The following is a 14,556-nucleotide window of genomic DNA, read 5'->3' on the forward strand; positions in this document are numbered from 1 at the left end:
ATGAAATGAGCTATGTTGTTGTGCTAGCACCAGTTTTGTCATTAAATTTACTCAACTCCAAATTATTCATTGTTTTTTTTCCCCTCCAATAATTAGCACTTAATTGTAAGTATAACCTAGACTGTGTAAAATATAAGATAAAAACATTTTTTAAAGTTTTAGTTTAGTTTTAGTTTTAAGGCTGGGTACGCTGCAGCCTTCAGTGCTTCTACCTTAGCTCCCCTAGGAACCCGTGAAAATAGGGGGTGCTAAGACAAGGGGTTCAGGTACCCAGTGGTCCTTTGGAGGGGGTAGAAACCAGCCCCCCACTCTAAGATCTCATCCTCTGGGCCCGAATTTCGGTGGCACGATCCCCTTTCCGGCCTCCAGCCCAAGCCCACCTGTGTAGCAGATGGCGTCGTAGCGGGATGAGGGGTCGGGGTATCCCGTCTGGTTGGCGTGCAGGTAGACAGTCCTCACGCCCAAGAGGTTGCCCCCGCAGTTGGGCCGGGCCTTGGAGATGGGGTAGCGCACGCTGCGGTCGGCCAGCCAGCCGGCGCTGCACATGTCCATGCCACTCTGCCAGGCCAGGTAGAGCTGGCCCGTGGTGGCCAGCCGGGCGCCCAGCCGCCGGCACTCATTGGCTGCCTCCTGGAAGGTGAACTTCTCCGGGGATGTTGCATAAAAGACCTCGCCTGCGAAAGATACATCCGGCAGGGTGAGGCGCTCCCTCCCACGCCTGCCCCATGTCCCCAGGGAGATCCATGTGGTTCCTTGGGGTTTGGCCTCTAACTTCTCAAAGCCCTGGTCCCACATGTCTGTATTTCAGATCCTGCCCTCCACTTCCTATGGGCTTTTGGGTGGGGTGATGTCAGTTTCCTAAAACAGGGACCAATAAAGAAACTGCCAAAAAGACAAAGAAGTGAGGAAAGTGCAGAGCAAATGTGAGGCCCGGGAGGAAACTCCTGCCGGAAAGCATCTTCGCCCACACTTTTCTATGGAACTTCCTATCACCGGGGCATCTCTCCTATGAGTCAAGCATTGCCCACTGGAACAATCCTTTTTTTAAACTGATTTTTTAAAAAATATTTATTTATTCGGCTGCGTCAGGTCTTAGTTGCGGCACATGGGATCTTTGTTGAGGCATGTGGGATCTACTTCCCTGACCGGGGATCGAACCCACAGCTCCTGCATTGGCGTGCAGAGTCTTAACCACTGGGCCACCAGGGAAGTTGCTGGAGCACTCCTTTTTACAATTCCACATTCTGATGGGAAAAGCGGGCATCAGACTTTGACCCTAATAGCAGTGTTTCCCAAATTGGGGTCTCTAGGCCCCAAAGTGTCCATAAGGTCAATGGTGGGGGCCTGTGGGCTCTTTTTACTGTTTTTGAAAACCTAACAAGGTTGTGCTGCAGGGAGGGATAGGGTGGTGGGCATCGCTCCCGGGGGTTGTTCTGTCTGTCCCTGCTCAGTGGCAGCTCTGGTTGGCCCTAATCAGTGTCTTTAATTAGCCCAAAGTGGGAACACAAATATTCGTTACTTAATCTACCAGCTTGGGCCCTGGGGTGAGAATGAGGAAAGGGGTCACGGTGGTGAGGAAGCTGGGGACGTTCCCTGCCTCACAGTGGGCCAGGTTGTCAGCCCTTCTCCTGCCTGGGCGCAGCCGTGATCTCGGGGTAGGGGTGGAGGTGTAGAGTTTGCAATGTCAAAATGTGTGAATGAGTGCTGATGGGGGAAGGGGTGTCATCCACTTGCCTGGGTAACTTGCTCAGCTCTGACTGTGACCAAACTTAACTCCCCTTACAAACCAGAGAAAGACTATAGGTTTCTTCTCGCTGCCCCTGGTGCTCTCCAGAACTAGCCCATTGGGGTGGCCTGGATAGGGCTGGGGGCTGGCAGCACAAAAGCTGAGAGAGGGTGGCTGGGAGGCCAGCTCTCCTGGGAATGACATTTCTGATAGGCTCTCCCTGGAGTGGCCTGGGTGGGAGAGGGTCCTTTGTGAGGGTGACAAGGCTGAGCTGGGCTTTAATTGTGCAGTGGAGCTTGGGACAGCGATGGGCTGGTCAAGCAGCGGGGGTCCTGGCTGGGAGGAACAGTCACAGGTGAGAGACCAGCTATAAATATTCTTGGGCCCAGTGATGGCCCAGTTTGCAGGTACCTCGGGCCACTGAGGCCCTCCCCCAACGTGGAGAGTGAGGGGGCCAGACCCTTCCTTCCTTAACTCTTCCCTCCCCCACCCACGCTGGGCATGAGGAGGCTGGGGGCCAGGGAGGGGGGCGGGGCAGGGGCAGGGAGGAAGGGGGTGTTGAGGGTGTGATGTCCTGGGTCAATGCCCTGCCCAGGAGGAGGCCCCTGTGATCCTGAGGGTCAGCAGGATGAAGGGACTGGGGAGCCGGCTCTTGGGAGGTCGGGGGGGGGGTGGCCTCACCCTCCATCTCCTCTGCGAAGCAGTACACGTCATAGGTTTCATTGGTGTCACGGATGCCGTAGGTTCTTACACCGGGAAACTCATCCTTGTCCCCATAGCAGGCTTCCCTTGGAGTGTGGATGGGGTACCTACCAGGAACCCAAAGTAGGGATGTGACAGTCAGGGGGTGGAGGGGGCCAGTGGCCCGTGCCCTTGTATCCTCCTCCCTTGTGGGAGGAAACGGTGACTTACTGATGTGTTTGCTGAGATCTGCCTAGATCTGTGGGCTACGTGTTTCTACAGCTTTTTCCCCAGCTTTATTAAGATATGTTTTCACCGTTACTGGTGATTAAAGGCGGACCCCTTTACTGAATATTTATTGGTACCAAACATGTTCTATCAGGAGCTTGCAAATCTTTTCTGTAAAAGGGCACATAGTAAATATTTTAGGTCTTACAGGCCATAGGGTCTTCATTGTGACCTTGCCATTGTAGTGTGAATGAAGCAACCACAGACAAAATAACAGGAGTGGCTGTGTTCCCATAAAACTTTGTTTACAGAAACAAGGGGTGGGTTGGATTTGGCCCATGAGCCGTAGTGTGCTGACCCTTGCTCTGTAACATTTGAGTCTCTCATCAACCAAATGAGGTGCTATTACAACTCTATTTTAAACTGGAAGAAACTGGGGCCCAGAGATGTTAAGCAATTTGTTCCAGGTCACACAGCTTCCAAGTGTCAGAGTTGGGATTTGAGCCCAGCTCTTTCTGAGGCTGAGGTGTGGGCTCTTGCACTATGCTAGGCTGTTGTCTTATTTTGCTTTAAAAAAAATGGCTAATGGGTTTTGTGTCCTAAGATCTTTTGCCTACCCCAAGATTACAAAGGGATTTCCCTTTGTTTTCTTCTTGTGGCTTTGTGGCTCTGGCTTTTGCATTTAGAGCTCTGATCCATCCCCAAAGAAGTGTCTCATCTTGCTTTTACAGACTTGATCACACAATTGCAGTCCCTTGAAGGCAGGGCTCTGACTGTCCTGCTGCGCAACCTATTCCTCAGCAGCTGTGCTCAGGGAAAAATGCATCAAGAGGCTTAATTTACATACGCCTTGCCTTATTAAAGACAAACTGAATGTAAAGTGGTTTACAAAAATGTATAAACAACAAAGTTTTAAAAAGATATAAGTGAAGAAATCATGGCAAAGGGAAAAATGAGTAGGAAAAATAATCATGTGTAATTTGCATGGAGAAAATGCTTGTGTAGCGCAAAGTTGCTAGTGGCCACTCACTCCACCGCAGGACAGAAGACCAAGGATTTGGGACAGGTTATCGGGGCCTGACCTAGAACTGGTCAAGGCATCCCTTCAGCCCCAGCTGAGGTTGGGCTCTGTGTCTGGCCGGCACCAGCTCAGTACTGTTCAACGTTCCAGCCCATCACCCACCCTACTCCTATGGTAGCCTGGGGCTCACCTGACAGTCTGGTCTGCCAGCCAGCCGGCGTCGCACTGGTGGAAGCCGTCCTCATAGGCGGCCTGCAGCTGCTCGGGCGTGGCGATGATGGCGCTGTTCTGCAGGCAGGCTCGCTGCGCCCTGTCGAAGTCCAGGGTGTAGCGTGTGGAGATGGCTCTGTAATGGAACACGATGCCTGCAAGACACGAGACGGCAAGAGAGCAGGTCAGGCACAGCCTCCCGTCACCCAGGCCCTTGCAGAATTAGGGCAGGAGTCAAGGGGATGTAGAGACATCTGGTCGGGCCCCTAGCTGATGGGTGGCTCCTGTCTCCACATTTGCATGTGGTCCTTCTGCCTTTCCTGAAACACCTCCGGTAATGGGGAGCTCACTACCTCACAAGGCATCTTTTTGGAAACCTGTGATAATTCTGATAATCAGAAAGTTCTTTGACTTGAACTAAAATCTGCCTCCTTATAATTTTTTCTTGTCATTCCAGGTCCCTATATTTGCTTTGCAGAAAGAGACACTTAGAGCTCCATGCACCCTCAGCCCAGGGGCATCCTAGTGGGAATCCTGTTTAAGGCACAGGCAGGAGTGGACCGTCTTTGGCAGAGTCACCCAGCAGAAAAAATCTGGTGCCGACTGAAGTCCTAGAGCCAACCAAGGACAACCACATTCCTTGGTCCATTGAGAGCAAGGGAACCAGGGTGTCCTCATCCCTTTCTTTGGCTTCTGGAACTGGAGATGGGGGAGGGAAAAGACACCTGGGTAGAGAGTCAGGAGACTACTCTGGCTCACTTCCAGGGAAACTTCATTCAGGCAAGTCACTTAACCTCAGTTTGCTTGTCTGTAAAATGGGGATGATCACAAGGCAACCGAATCACAGGATTGATGGGAAGAATAGACTGTCATTTTCATGCGACTGTGGCCCTGAAGAATTTAATTCATTTAAATTCCAGAGAGAGTGATGTTACCAGCTCTGTGTTAGAAGTTAAGTAACTTGACTGAGGTGCAAACCGTCAGGGGGAGGAGCCGGGATTTGAAAGCCAGACAGCCTGGCCCGAGAGAGGATGCCATTCTGGTTCTTCCTGCAGGTGAAGCAGGGCCCCTGTGGGAGGAGGCTCTCACCTTTCACCACGACCTCCACGGTGGCCTTGCTGTCCTCAATGCCGTGCATCACCTCGCAGCGATAGATCCCAGAGTCATTGGAGCGCAGGTTCTGGATTTCCAGGGTGGCGTCGCTGGGGATGGCCGGGTAGTTGGGCAGCGTGACCCTGTCTCGGTAGGCACTGTTAACCCGCACCTGCCCTTCAGTCGCCACCAGCAGCACCAGCTCCTTCTCCTTGGAAATGCAGCTCCACTTGATTCTTGGGGCGAGGGGGGCGGTGGAGGGGGCGGTGGTCACGGGGTGCATGGGGTCGATGAAGTAGCAGGGGATGGTGAGGGAGCTCCCCAGGAGGACCCGCAGCGGGGACGGTTCAGGGATGCTGACACTCAGCGAGTTGTCAGGGTCTGTGCGGGAGACACGGGGGTGGGAGACAGACCTGTTAGTGCCCAGAGAGGACCACCCAGCCTCCCTGTCAGTGTTTCTGGAAATGACAAAGTCCCATGAGTGTGCTGGTGTCTATCCTGCGCCATATGGAATTCCCTTTCCAGAGCAGCTTTCTCAAGACCTCTGGTCTCTGTGCCTCAAGACAGGAACTATGGAGCCAGAAAGGGCTGCAGAGGAGGGCAGGGGAAGCTTCAGAGGGGAGACCACTTCTCTGTTTCTGAAACTGGGGTACCCAAAGTGATGCCAAGCCATAGGATAAACAGAACCCATCTTCCTGGAGTGACAGCTTGACTCAAAAATTGGCAAAAAATTATCTGGAGATAGAAAAAATTATTATAGGGAGGAAAAAATATCCATACAACTTTTTAAGCTAAGATATAAAAATATCAAATACTTAAGGAGTATAGCGAGGCCTGCTATAAGGAGGTCTGCCTCAGGCTCCATCCTGACCTTGCAGAAGGATGAATCATTCTCTTCTGCTGTTGGGGGATCGGGAGCCTAGCTGGAGAAGCACCAGAGAGGATCAGACATTTAAGTCTGCAAAGGGTCAGACTGGGGTGGGGTGGGATATGATTAGACTCCACAAAAACACATGGAGAGCATTGATAGGGAAGATGCAGCGTGTCTGACAAATCCTGTTAGAAGTCAAAGATCTTCCTGGAATTGGCAAGAAGGTGCCTTTGAAAAAATAGCACCTTTCATGGAGATTCATACACTTATTGAATCTTTTTTTTCCAGGAGAACCTAGAGGTTGAAAATAAAAATGTTTCAGGTATTTGTGGGTGGCAGATACATAACAAGGCAGGGAAAGGGGAGCCAGGAATGTTTGGGGTGAACTCTAACCTTTTGATGTCCTGGCCGGTCACCACCAGGCCCTTCACAGAAACCTCCCTCTGATACTCAACCCTAGCACGTGACACAGTGTGGTTTTAGTGGTGGTGGTTGTCTGCGGACAGCTGGAAGTGACAGCAGCGCCTGGCTCTACAGTTTTGAAAGCTCTCAACCAACCCTCGTGAACTGGGTGGGCTGTGTGGGCAAACCACCCCAGGTTATAGCCAGGGGTCCCAGAGCAAGAGTACAGACGGAGACCCATGGACCATATGTCTAAATATTTAAAAGCTATAAATCAAGCCAACAGATTGTTAAGTAAAACATGTTCTATCTTCTTATTTGACAGTGATACTTTTCAAAATGAAAAGCAGGATTCAAATTTAGAATTCTTGGATTCCTTAGAGTTTTGCATTGAGATGTGTTGGCTAAGCTGGAGGAGGGGAAATCAGGGCCCCTTCTCTTCCCACCACAGCTCTGCACTTTGAGGGGTCTGTGTGTACCCCAGTCCTCACATCCCAGCCCTGTCTACACTCAAACAGCCACCCCTTCACCTCTCAGACTGGAGGCGTGGTTCCTCCATGGGAGGATGGACCCAGAGGAACGAACCATGCAGCCCTGGAAGTGACTTGGGTCCAGCTGGACAGGGAATTCTGGGCGTTCTGGGTACCCAGAGGGAGCACAGATCTGAGCGGACACATCTCACTGGCCCTACAGATTCCTCATTCTTTAGGGAGCTTTGGGGCTGGAGGAGGATAAGAGGGGCCTCTAGGGTGATGGCCCAGAGTAAGCACTAGGACTGGCAGGACTAGGTTCGGGTCCCCCATCCCCAGGGTCCAGTCCTCAGTGCCTGCTGGGGAGATGAGACATGAGTGGGAATGTCCTCACCTGAAACTTCTACTGAGATGGCTGCTGCGATGACTCTCAGAGTCAGAAACACGAAGAGTAAAGTGGTCATAGTTCACCTGGAAGAGAGGAGTTATTCGGAGGTTCAGATACAGTGAGGTTGAGGGTCATGTGTCACATGACAAGTGTGATAAAGTCCTGGCCTGTGGATCTGAAATTGCATAGGGATAAGGAGGCTATACTGTATAAGCACAGGGAACTCTGCTCAGTACTCTGTAATGACCTATATGGGAAAAGAATCTGAAAAAAGAGTGGATGTATGTATACGTATAACGGATTCACTTTGCTGTACAGCAGAAACTAACGCAACATTGTAAATCAACTATACTCCAATAAAAATGAAAAAAAAAAAAAAGGTAAGGAAGCTGCCTGTGACTAGAGAGATCTTCTCCAAGAATCCCCTCCTCACAAAACCTTCACGGATTTCTCAGTTTAATTACCGGTGTGAGGCTGGAAACCTCCTCCTACCTTTTCTAGGGAACCTCTCATCTTCTGACCAACAAAGGCTCATCCTAAAGGATCCCTGCAATGGTTGATTTTATGTCAGCTTGACTGGGCTCCAATATTTGGTCAAACGTTATTCTGGGTGGGTTTATGAGGGTGTTTTGGGATGAGATAAACATTTTTTAAAAAAGATTTTTCGTTTTTTTTGATGTGGACCATTTTTTAGTCTTTACTGAATTTGTTACAATATTGCTTCTGCTTTTTATGTTTTGGTTTTTTGGCTGTGAGGCATGTGGGATCTTAGCTCCCCAACCGGGGATCGAACCCACACCCCCTGCATTGGAAGGCGAAGTCTTAACCACTGGACTGCGAGGGAAGTCTCAAGGATGAGATTAACTTTTAAATTGGCAGACTGAGTAAAGCAGATTGCCCAGCTAATGGGGGTGAGTCTCGCCCAATCAGTTGAAGGCCTGAGTCAAACAAAACGGCTGAACCTCCCCCGAATAAGAGATAATTTCTCCTGCCTGATGACCTTCAAACTGTCTTCAGACTCGAACTGCAACATTGGTTCTTCCTGGGTCTCAAGGCTTCATACTCAGGTTGGAACAACACCCTAGCTCTCCTGGGTCTCTAGCTTGCCAAAAACCTCAGTAATCATGTGAGCCAATTCCTTAGAATAAATCTCTTTCTATATGTATACACACATCCAAATGGTTCTATCTCTCTGGAGAACCCTGACTAACACAATTCCCCAGGCCCAGAAAAGTGACATGAGTTACCCAACCTCCCTGATGAAATCTGGACCTGCCACCAATTTCAAATTCAGGAATCTTGTGCGTTTTAGGATGGAGGATGCTCCAAGATTTGGGGCACAATTCAGGGGCCTGGTTCAAGTCAGGGGAAGGATGCTCACCCAGAGAGCTCTGTGGGATGGACAGGTTAATAATTTAGGAGAGAAATGAGAGCCCAGGATCCCTGGAGCCCTCTTGCTGGCCCAAACAATGATTTCATGTGAATTAGAGAAACAAACTTTCCTTATTGCCATCTGCTGGAAAACGGTCACGCTAAGTATACTAATCTTTGAAGGGCAACCCCTGCATTACTGGGATCCTGACTCCAAGTGGGCGAGTGCATTTAGACCCCAAGAAAACCCATCTGAAGTTCCAAGAGATCAACCAGAGCGGTGGTTCTCAGCTTTGGCTGCACGTTGAGATCACCTGGGCTTCAGCCTGGTCCTCAGGCGTTTTAAAATCTCCCCAGAAGGTTCTAACGTGCAGCCAGGATGTGGGCAGTCACATTGCTGACACCTGTGACTCGCACCCCATGACACGTGCCCGAGGATGTTTACTGAGCTGTTCTGTTGGATGGACCTGCATTGGCACCTTCCCTACCCTCCTCTCGGTCTGTGAGCGTTTAGTCTTGGTTTAATGAGTGTTTGCATGCTCCGCCGGAAGGAGGGAGGAAGCCTGGAACTAAAGACAAGGAGGGAGCTTTCAGAGGCTGAGAGTAATGCCCAACTGAGGCTGCGGCCAGTGTCCCTGACCTTGACTCTGTCAGCGTCTGATGGCCCAGCAGGCGTCGCTATTGGCTCAGTCACCATCAGCTGGGGCCGGATGGATGTGAGGATGAGGGCCTCCCATGGTCCCCATCTCTGGAATCTGTGTGGGAGGGGTGGGCAGGGCCCAGGACTCTAGGGACCCTCTTGGGTGACCCCAGTCTGTCATTTGAGTGATCTTTCCACTGCTATCCTTCATTCATTCCACATACATTGGGCACCTGAGGGATGAAGGGCCGTCTGTACGGGTGCTGCTGGGGCCCCAGAGATGGAGCCATGAGGCACAAAATGAGTGGGAAGTCTGGGAAATCCCAAAGGCTTAAGAAGCAGCCCCTTGCTTCTCCTCAGGGATGTTTCTCCTTAGAGGCTGTCTTCAAAAAGAAAAATCTCTGGGGCTCCAGGTTCTGGCTCTCTCAGGTCCAGTGTGATCCGTCATGGCCAAGAACTATTCCCCCGGAGGCTAAAACGGTCAGGTGTCTCCTCCACTGTGAGGAGGGGGCTAGACTTGCGGGCCCCCCTCTTCCCAGAGCCTCAGGGAAACCGTGTCCAGACACAAGGCTGCCTGTTCTTCTTTCCTCAGGAACACCCTTCACGGAGAAGTTCTGTGTATGTTTTCGGAGTTGTGCTTCTTTTCTCACTCTCTGAACAAGCCTGACATTGTCCGGGAGGCAATGGTTCTCTGTGGGGCTTGGGCCCGCTCTGTTTTTCTCCCTGGCCTCGGCCAGGAATGAAAAGGGCAGGGAGTGGGCATGGGGGAGGCGGGGTGTGGGCAGAGAAACTAATTTTATTTCTTCTTCTTTTTTTTTAAGACAAACTTTGGGATAGAAATATCGCAATAAATATGCTCTTGTGTTTGCGTGTGTTTTCTCAGCTGTAAAGAAAATAGGGAGAAATTCCATTCTGTCTGGGTTCCAAGTGTCTCCAGGACTCACTGAGCCTTTATGTGATGAGATGGACTTTGCCAGTCCGTCAACAGGGAGGCCTTTCTCCATGGGAGGCAGAGTTAGTTGTGGCGAGGGGATTGGGTAGCTGGGACTGAGGAAGGGGGAAAGGGGCATCTGAAATGGAGGGAAAGAGGAGCCTGGAGAGTGGGAAGTGGATGCTGGGTGAAGGCAGGGGTGTGTGAGTGGAGCTTCTGTGGGAGCCATGTGTGTGAGGTTGGGTTCATCATCAAGGAATCGGCTTTTTTAGGAGAGAATTATTAGGAGGCTTGATGGGAGAAAGTAAGCTTGCTAGTGCTTTGAACCTGAGCTGAGGCTGCGTGTGTGCATGTGTGTGTGTGTGTGTGTGTGTGTGTGTGTGTGTGTGAGAGAGAGAGAGAGAGAGAGAGCGAGAGAGAGAGAGAGAGAGAGACCCATAGCTGAACACAGGAAAACCCACCTCCTCTTCAGCTAGACTCTGTCCCATGGTTGCCAACCCTGCTGGGCCTTTGACCTTTATTCCATCAGATTATGGGATTGAATGGGCAGCTTGCCTGCTTGCCCTGAATTCCTATTCCAGCAACGTGCAGTGGAGACCCCCAGACCTGGGTCCCAGTCCTGGCTCGGCCACCTCCTGCTCTAATAACACAGGACCCACCTCCACCACTGTTTCAGAGACCGAGTAGGATAAGGTGCCAGGCAGGCCCTGCTTCTGGAGGGCGGGGGCTTTGTCTCTGGCTTGGTACCCAGCCCAGGGTCTGGCACTCAGCAGGCATCCACCAGCGCCACTCTCTTCCCACCTCCCTGGCATCAGGCCCGGGTGAGCCCCTCAGAACGTGGGGACTGGAGAGAGTTTAGCGGTTACAGGGTGGCTTCTTGCCCTGGGATGAGGGTTGGACTAGATGACTTTCTATAAAGAATAAAACTGCGTTTGCTTCAAAAACAACATCACCACCCTACCAAACTTTGGAAAATAAGAAACTAGAGAAAATAAATCACCATAATCCTCGATCCTAATCCAACCATTATTCGTGTTTTGATAGTTTTCCTTCTGGTCTTTTTCCTTAGGCATCTACTTGCTTTTCATGGAGTTGTAATCTTTTTGCATCCTATTTGCTTCTTCCACATAGCACGATGGACCAAATGACTGCTTTTGCTTCCTTCAGAACTGATGGCTTTGGGGTTTTACAATCATGACCTCACTGCCGGAAATCCTTTCTATGTGGCCGGGACAGGTGGTCTTCAGCCTCTAATCGAACAGGAAGTGCTCATTCCTTCACGGGGTGACCCACCCATGGCTGGACAGCTCCAATTGTGCTCAATATATTTCAAGATGGAATCAAGGTGACCCACCCCTATTACAATTTCCACCCATGCGTTCTCCCCTCAGGGACCACACTAAACAAGCCCACTCCTCCTTTATGGGACTCATGCCAGATCTTCAGGGGTCTAATCTGCTCTCCCATCTGCTGTTCTCCTATGGAGACATTCCTAGTCCCTTCAAATGTTCCTCATGTGGCTTCTCCTCCCTCCCTGGAGCCACAGAAGGTCAAAGCTGGGATAGACTTTAGTGAACATCAAGTCCAACTCTTCCATTTTACAGGTGAAGAAACCGAGGCCAAAGGAGGTAAGTGATTTGCTCAAGGCCACACAGTAAGTTGGAGATGGAGCCAGGACCAGCGTTCTGGTCCCGAGTTCTCAGGACTGGCTGTCTTAATGCCAGGTTTGTGAGCTCCACAAGGCGGCAACTGTGTCTGCTTGTTCCTCACTGTCTCCCTGGCCCCCAGCAGAGTATCCAGCAGAGAGAGAGGGCAATTAGGAAATATCTACCAAATGAATGAATGAATGAATGAACAAATGGAGGCCCAAGAACCTTAGAAGTCACCTCCTTCAACCCCAGGCCTCTGAGGGAGGAGGCTTGGGCTGGAGGCCCACATTTGTTGAGCACCCATGAGGGGCACAGCCCTTTGAGGTAGACTATTTTGCAGTCAATAAATCTCAGCTAGAGACATATATTGCTTGCTTGTGATGCGCACAGCAGTAATGATTAATGCTAGTGCATCAGTACAGTGTGTGACAGTGTGTGACTTTGGGAAGGTCATAGTCCAGGTGCAGCCCAGGAGTGTGACCCCCCCAGGGTCTTCCCTTCCCAGGGCTCCAGGGAGAGCCAATGCTTGAAATTGGTCACGATGGGAGTATTTACACCATGGAAATCAGGAAACACTACAAACAAGGGCTTTTCTTTTTCTTCTTTCCTTTTCTGAGAGTGGGCTTACCAGCACACTCCTGGAAGTTACTAACACTAAATAAAGAAGGCAGCCGGCAGAAGGGTCATGAGCACTTCTCCTTTTCTAATGAAGGCTTATTCTTCCTTCATTTTGCTGTCCTGCATGAGTTCTGAAGCTGACCCTGAAACCAAGCCCAGTTTGCCAGCCTGAGGGCAGGGTGGGGTCACAGTCATCTCCATGTTATTATCCAGGCCCAGCCTGACAGCCACATTAGTGTGGACTCAGCAAATGTTTGCTGGTTAAGTGAATGTATTCACTCCCCCTTCCCTGACCCTGCAGGGCCCCTGTGTCCTCCGTGAAGCCTCATCAGGCCCTGCCCCTCAGTTCTGCTCTCCCAACTGTGACTGCTTGTACAGCCACTTTGGCACTTATTTTTCTCTATTGTTTTACATACGTTAGCTTGGCCTCATCATGCAGACTGTGACCTCCTTAAAGTTAAAATCAAACCTTAACTGAAAAAAAAAAAAGTCCTCCTGTGTTAATTCACACAGGGCGGGTCGGGTGGGGAGTGGGTTGGGGGTCGGGAACAACAAAAAATGGTATTTGACACCTACTTGTTAAACGAATGGGTGGATGCTGGAATTTAGTAGACTAGTTGACCAGTAAGATTTGTCAGTACCCAAGAAGCTCTGTGTCTGTGACTTAAGTCCTGAGGAGAGATTCAAGAGGACCAAGGTCAGCCATTCCCCTAGCCACCAGCCTCCAGCACATCATTTATTTGCAGGCTAACTTCCCAGTGGTGCCTCTTCTCTTACCACTCATGGATCCATGCATACAAGTGGTGGCATATGCACTTGAGATTGGAGTTTTAAACCCAGCATAGGGGAAGTGGTAGGGCTCCCACACCAAGGACACATCTGGCCAGAGTGACCCCAACTGCAGCTGCTAATTTTCCACATATTCTAAATAGACATGGTGGGGGGTGGTGTGCAAAAGGGGAGCCAGGAAACTGATTCCAGGAGAACATATACAAGCCCTCAGTTTTCCTAACTGCAAACTGGAATCAGAATGCAAGCTTCACCCCAGGAACACTGTGAAGGTAATTTTCATGGATGCTAATACTGTTTTTGTATTTCCTCCTCTTTCTCTTCTCTCCCTTTTCCATATTCTCTCTCCATCTGTATCTTTTCCCATATAGTTGATTTCCTTATTCCTATTGTGTTACTTGCTTGGTCATCACCAAAGCATAGTAAATTCTGCAAATGTTTTCCTGCTTTCTGGGCAATTAAGTGGGTCCTCTGAAAAAGGCTGCTGGCAGTGGGTGGGGGGCTGTAGATCGACCTTTCAAGCCCATAGTTTTGTCTAGGATTGGCCTCAAGCAGCACTGTGCTTAGACAGAAGGGCACAATGAGGTGGGGAGGAAGGGTTTTCCTCTGAGTTGCTTATAGCCTAGCGGATGGAGACAAACCTATACCCAGAGATAGCAGACATCAGTGAGTGGGCGCTGGATCCTAACCTTGACCCTGCCTAGAATGACTGTATGACCCCGAGCGTCAGTTTTTCCATCACTGACATGGGGCAGAGTGGGAAAATTGGCCCTGGAGTTCTCTGAGATTCTAAATGCCAGCTCCACACAGTTCAGAAGAGAGACTCATTTGATATGGGGTCAGAGTGAGTCACATCTCATAGTCACATCACAGCCTCCCCCATGGTTAAGAATCAGATCATCTGTTACTTGCCCCTGCACCAAGAACAGCATTATCTGGGAAAGTTCAAGCCCACTTGGAAAGATGTCCCTTGTGCCCTCAATGTGCTGGGGAAGAAGTGAGGGGCAGCAGGATGCAAAGAGGGGAGCTGTGAGGTTGTGGGGGTCCTGCCTAAGCCTCAGGGGAATTAGGGGAGGCTCTAAGGAGAGGAGCAAGGCTCAAGTGGTGGAATTGGGAGAAAAAATAAAGAAATCAAGAAATGACACAGGTCCATACCTGGTATCTCTGCAAATGTGGCCATGGGCTTATCTCCCAGCAGTGCCCTTGGCTTGGGTCTGGCCCTGCACTTTCCCATCCTTCCTTTTGCTCACACAGTTTGTTCTTTCCAGAAGACTCTACATCTGTAGAACAGCTCTACATCTGACCTAATCATAGCCTTCTCTGAACGCAGTGCAAATACTACCTCCTGGGAACTTCCAGGTACCCTGGCCTGAAACCATCTCCTTTCTGCCCATGTTCTTGTCATTCCTTGTTGTTACCACCAATTAATTAACGCATACATCCCAGCTTGTGACTTCTTTCCCACCGCT

The 14,556-nt window shown here is 50.3% G+C and overlaps 1 protein-coding gene across 1 annotated transcript in view; it reads right to left on the reverse strand.

Annotated features, from left to right (window-relative positions):
- The window catches only part of ACAN (aggrecan), a 63,355-nt gene that overhangs the window by 28,362 nt on the left and 20,437 nt on the right, over positions 1–14,556 (reverse strand). Inside the window, exons 2-6 of the mRNA XM_060159235.1 lie at positions 7,096–7,172; positions 4,956–5,339; positions 3,847–4,021; positions 2,408–2,535; positions 381–674 (exon numbers count right to left, since the gene is read on the reverse strand). Coding sequence (XP_060015218.1) covers positions 381–674; positions 2,408–2,535; positions 3,847–4,021; positions 4,956–5,339; positions 7,096–7,165 — 1,051 coding nt within the window. The 5' untranslated portion in view covers positions 7,166–7,172. The remainder of the gene's footprint in view (positions 1–380; positions 675–2,407; positions 2,536–3,846; positions 4,022–4,955; positions 5,340–7,095; positions 7,173–14,556) is intronic.

This window comes from Lagenorhynchus albirostris, chromosome 1, assembly GCF_949774975.1.
Source record: "Lagenorhynchus albirostris chromosome 1, mLagAlb1.1, whole genome shotgun sequence".
In the NCBI taxonomy this organism is placed as follows: Eukaryota; Metazoa; Chordata; class Mammalia; order Artiodactyla; family Delphinidae; genus Lagenorhynchus; species Lagenorhynchus albirostris.